This window comes from Poecilia formosa, unplaced genomic scaffold (assembly GCF_000485575.1).
Source record: "Poecilia formosa unplaced genomic scaffold, Poecilia_formosa-5.1.2 Scaffold953, whole genome shotgun sequence".
NCBI lineage: Eukaryota > Metazoa > Chordata > Actinopteri > Cyprinodontiformes > Poeciliidae > Poecilia > Poecilia formosa.
The window spans coordinates 1-5,424 of NW_006800892.1; the positions used below are offsets into that span (position 1 = coordinate 1).

General features: G+C 36.9%; 1 protein-coding gene and 1 long non-coding RNA gene across 2 annotated transcripts; one reads left to right on the plus strand and one right to left on the minus strand.

The window, feature by feature from the left end:
• Window positions 1–7: 7 nt before the first annotated feature.
• Window positions 8–1,849, minus strand: LOC107835052 (uncharacterized). Its single transcript, XR_001660879.1, has 3 exons — window positions 1,838–1,849; window positions 797–798; window positions 8–123 (listed from the first exon to the last, which is right to left on the minus strand). It is a non-coding gene; the product is annotated as an uncharacterized LOC107835052 (long non-coding RNA).
• Window positions 1,850–3,850: 2,001 nt separating this feature from the next.
• LOC107835049 (zinc finger protein 394-like) lies at window positions 3,851–5,418 on the plus strand (the record flags this gene model as incomplete). The annotated part of the gene is made up of 3 exons (XM_016667208.1): window positions 3,851–3,874; window positions 3,971–4,073; window positions 4,499–5,418. Coding segments are annotated over exons 1-3 (1,047 nt in total), but the record flags the coding sequence as incomplete, so codon positions are not given.
• Window positions 5,419–5,424: the final 6 nt, after the last annotated feature.

The following is a 5,424-nucleotide window of genomic DNA, read 5'->3' on the forward strand; positions in this document are numbered from 1 at the left end:
TGCTGTTGTGCGCCTTCAAAATAAAAATATGCGAGTGGAAGCTTTTAAAATTCTTCGCAACTGCGGTGAAATTATTGGGGGGGACGAATGTGACTCTCTCCAATATTGGGGGGGACATGTCCCCTCCGCTCCCCCCGCTTCCTACGCCCCTGCTTGTATAAATTATGGCAATTACATTTTCTTCCTTAAAAACACCAACATTTATTTTTGGTCGATTGATCATTTACTCTGCTTGAGTAAACTTTCATCAAATACCTTTTTACTCTTGAGTAAAAACATGTTTAAGTAGTAAACATGTTTGCTACCGTTTTCTGAGTACAATTTTTATGTATTATAATTGTTTCCAATTCTAGCTTCCAATAGCTAAAGGGCGATTCCACTTAATTTTTCACTAATTTCCACTACTTTCCGCATCTTTAATCAACTCTAGTTTGAAAACTACTACACCTAGACACTTCAAACCTGGATTAGATTATTCTGCTCTAATAGCAGAATATTTAAAACCATGTTTGGGATTTGTGAAACCTTATTCTGATTTGTGAAAACTCAAAAAAGGCCGATTTCACCACTTTTTTAAAATCTTGGTCACAGGAGAACTGCTCTATTTCCAAAACTACGACACCTACAATGTCCAAACCTAAACTGGATTATTCTAAACTAAGAACAGAATATTTAGAATCATGTTTGGGATTTGTGAAACTTTTATCTGATTTGTGAAAACTCAATGAAGTCCAATTTTCACCATTTTTTGGCATCTGGATCATCATAGATCTACTCTAATTAAAAAAACAACAACTCCTAGACTCTTCACACCTGCACTGGATTTTTCTGCTCTAGTAGAAGAATATTTGAAATCATGATTGTGATTTGTGAAACCTTTTTCTGATTTGTGAAACTTCAATAAAGGTCGATTTTCACCATTTTTTGCATCTGGATCGCACTAGAACTGCTCCAGTTCCTAAAATACAACTCATAGACTCTTCAAACCTGGACTAGATTATTCTGTTCTAATTGCAGAATATTTATAATCATGTTTGGGATTTGTGAAACATTTTCCTGATTTGTGAAACTTCACTTAACAGACCCCTGCAAAGGTTCTTTCCTTCCAACAGCCAGCATGATCGACAATAACTGAAGAATTAATGAGTTACAACAACATGTCATTTCCCATTGGGATTAATAAAGTGGTTTTGAATTGTAATTGAATTTCAAAAAACCCGCATGGAACAAGTATGAATAGTAATCTGATCTTTAGTGAAGTTTCACAAATCAGAAAAAGGTTTCACAATTCCCAAACATGGTTTTAAATATTCTGCTATTAATTGATAATAATCTGATTCAGGTTTGAAGTGTCTAGGTGTTGTAGCTTTGGAATTGGAGCAGTTCTTGTGTGATAAAAGATAAATAAAAGGGGCGATATTGCCCTTTTTTTAAGTTTCACAAATCAGAAAAGAGTTTCACAAATCCCAAACATGGTTATAGAGATTCTTCTTGAAGAGCAGAATAATCTAGTCCAGGTTTGAAGTGTCTGGGTGTAGGAGATTTTGAACTACAGTCGATTAAAGATGCGGAAGGTAGTGAAAAATTAAGTGGAATCGCCCTTTAGCTATTGGAAGCTAGAAATGGAAACCAACTTCATCTTCGTTATTCTATCCACCTTTTATAATAAATTAGTTTCTGATCTGAGACTCATTTAACTGGCTAACGTTTGTGTTGATTATGTTTTATATTTATCATTGTTTAGGTTGTTTTCTATTTTTTTGTATATTTTATGTTCTCTTTAATTTGTAGAACAACTTTAAGTATTGACTGACATTAATGTTGAGTATGTTAAAACTTATTCAATGTTAACCATAGATATGTAGTTTAAAAACTATAGACTTAAAATTAATGCTGGAGACAATGAGACAATGATTTCCAGGCTCTGGACAGAGAGAATAAATCATTTGAAAGAAGGTGAAAGGCTCCATCTTTGCCAAAAAAGGAAAAAAAAAACCCTCTGATCTGAGGGGAAGCTCACAGTTTCAGAACCTCATTCAAAAGCAATTACATGAGCATTCCCATGACTTCTCCAAACAATAGACCCAAATGAACCAGGTGGGGGATGAGCGGGTCGTTGATTTACATCTAACTGGGAATGCTCCAAAAATGATGGGCCTCCATGAACTAGAAAGAGAAAACAGCTTCCAACACCAAGTTGCTGATGTGTGAACGTCCAGAATGAATAAAATCTCCTGCATGGGAGTCGAATATGGAGGTCCATTTGGTGAAAAGGTTTTTGTGTCCTCTAACTGAGAAAAGATAGATCCTCTATGAGTTTAGTAATTGTAGATTGTTAGAGATTTTTAGTATTATCATTTTGTTGTAACTTTAGTTCATATTCAGTCTAATGTTCTATAGATTATTGTGACTTTCATTTAAAGTGTTCTCTTCCTTATGTGTGTGTATGAACTGACCTGGAGGTCACGACTGTTCATCTTCATGTGAGACAGTTAACTCTGTGTTTCCCAGACCTTAAATTCTTATCAACCAGAATGCCTCCTAACTTAGGAACTGCCTGTGTGCAGTCGTATTTTATCTCTTGTTTATCCTCCCTCTTTGTTGACAGTTTGACCTAGAGTTGAACCGGGCTCAGACCGTAGATCAGATATCACACCTGGAACTGGGTTGCTGGTTGTTTGGGTTAAATGTTTTACGACCTCTGTTGTTTTTCCTGGCTGCTTCCTGTGGCTGTTTTGCTTTGACAATAAAACAGGGGCTCACGCGGAAGCAGACCAGATCGCTCTGTGAACGGCTCGGAGGAGCAGACTTCTCTTTTTGCAAAAGCTTGGTCATAAAATTTACATACGTTGTCTGTGGTTCTTTTATATAGGTTCGAGAAGAATATCAATCATAGATTTTCTTCCAGTTACCCATAAATACACAGCAGTTACACAGTTCTTCAAATTCTTAAGACACTAATTGTAGTCTTTGAGTCAGACTTTTGAAAAAGTTAGTTTTGTCCCAAACAAACCAAAACAAATGGTACAAACCACATTTACATACCTAAATAATTTGGGTAGGCAAATGAGGCTTGTTTTTAATCTGCTGTAGTTTAAAAAGTACAAAAACTCTTCAAACCTGGACTAGACAAATGTGAGATTTTATAAAACAATCCCCAAAAACAGAATAAAAATGTTTGTTCTGGTTAGTTAAAATAGATTTTAAATAAATAACTAAGATAAAACAATTAACAATGGTTATTATTTGGAATGAACAATGACTTTTTTAAGAGATACTGATAACTGATAGTTACTCCAAGTGCTGATAATAACCGATAACATACCTGGAAATAATAAGGGCTATTGTAACATTAATATCGAAAAATTATGTAATCCAAGAAGCAAAAGTTTAAAGCTTTGTGTAAATTTCAAATACTGAAATAAAAACTAAATAAAGCACATAACTATTTTATGTGATGTATATTCTGTGTCTGCATAGAGGAAGGAGATTTTTGGATTATTCGCTGGTATTCACACTGAGTTCAGCTATCATCATCTTGTTTTCTCATCCAGAAATTTCTAATATCACATTTTGACTAATCTAGTTACCGTATTTTCCAGACTATAAGGCGCACCTAAAAGCCTTAAATTTTCTCAAAAATCAGCAGTGTGCCTTATAATCCGGTGAGCCTTATGTGTGCACTGAATTCCAAAATCTGTCCCCGACACAGAGACGTAAAGTGTGCAGTACGTACGTCAGCAGCGATAAACCAATCAGAGAATTGCTGTCCGAGTTCTGCAGCATAAGCCTCAGGTAAAAACCAGTTAGGTTTTTCCACACATCACCGTCTCTGTTCATCTGCGACTCCATGCGCGTCCATCTCACTGCTACTGTGAGAAAAGGAAGTGAAGCAAACTAATTCGGAGTTTGCAGTCATTCTGGGAGGATTAACAAAAGAACTCCAACCGCTGGACATTGGTGTAAACAGGGCGTTAAAAAGAAGTTGGAGCGGCGTGGGAGCGATGGACGACAGACTGTGAACACAAGTTTACTAAGACGGGGAGGCAGCATCGGGCGAATCACGCCACCATGTGTGGATGGATTGTGGATGCCTGGGCGAATGCATCTGCCTTAACTGTTGTCTGATCTTTAGTGAAAGCCGGCATCATTGCTGAACAGCCACCTGGCAACGAGACTGACTGATAATGATGAGAGGGAACCTGGCATGTTTGATGGCGAAATTGCCCAGCTGTTCAATTCAGACACAGAAGAAAACTTTGATGGATTTGTGGAACAAGAATAAAAAATAACGTGTGTGTATTGTTACGTAGTCAAATAAAGTTCAACTAAACTTCCTGTTGTGTTTCCGTTACCTTTTCCTTTTTTTGTTGTTGTTGACCATCTGTTTTAACATGGGTCTTATAATCCGGAAAATACGGTAGCTTCACTTTTCATATTTATAAGTCTTTAATATTAAAATAATGAAAGAAAACCATGTTTAGATGATCTTTAAAAGGTTTTGCTTTTTCTTTTTATTCAGATCTGTTTAAAGAGGAGGAGGTTCTCAATGAGCCCAGCAACCAGGAGGAACCAGAACCTCTGCAGATGAAACGGGAGCAAGAGGAACCAGAAACTCTGCAGATAAAACGGGAGCAAGAGGAACCAGAACCTCTGCAGATAAAACGGGAGCAAGAGGAACCAGAACCTCTGCAGATGAAACAGGAAGAAGAGGAACCAGAACCTCAACAGTTCAAAGTGGAAGAGAAGCCACTCTGCATCAGTCATGATGAAGAGTATCTTGTGCTGAAACAGGAGACTGATGACATGTTGGTGATTCCTTCTAAAGTGAAAAGAATCCACAATGAAACAAAACAACAGAGGAACCAACTCATCTCTCATGGTTCTGCTGAAGATGAGAACCAGGATCAGGAAGGAAGCAATTCTGAAGATCCAGGAAAAAAGAGAGACGAAGAACAGAAACAAAAAGAAAGATGTCAGAAAACCAAACAGCAGAAAATAAAAACTTGCAGTTCAAAACAAAAAAGTTACATTAAAGCTCAACCAGACCAAAAATTATATTCTTGTAAAATTTGCAGTAAAAGCTATTCTCAAAAATATTCTTTGACTCGACACATGGGAGTTCACACATGTGAAAAACCGTTCACATGTTCAATCTGTGGAAAACATTACGATTCAAAGGACGCTTTAAAGGATCACAAGAGGTCTCACATGGGTGAGAAGCTTTATTCATGTGTGACCTGTGGAAATCATTTTCGTTGTAAACGTCATCTAAAACATCACATGAGAGTTCACACAGGGGAGAAACCTTTTCCATGTACATTTTGTGAAAAAAAGTTTAGTTGTAACAGCAAATTAGCTGTTCACATGAGGTCTCACACAGGTGAGAAGCCTTTTTCATGCGGGATCTGTGGAAAACAATTT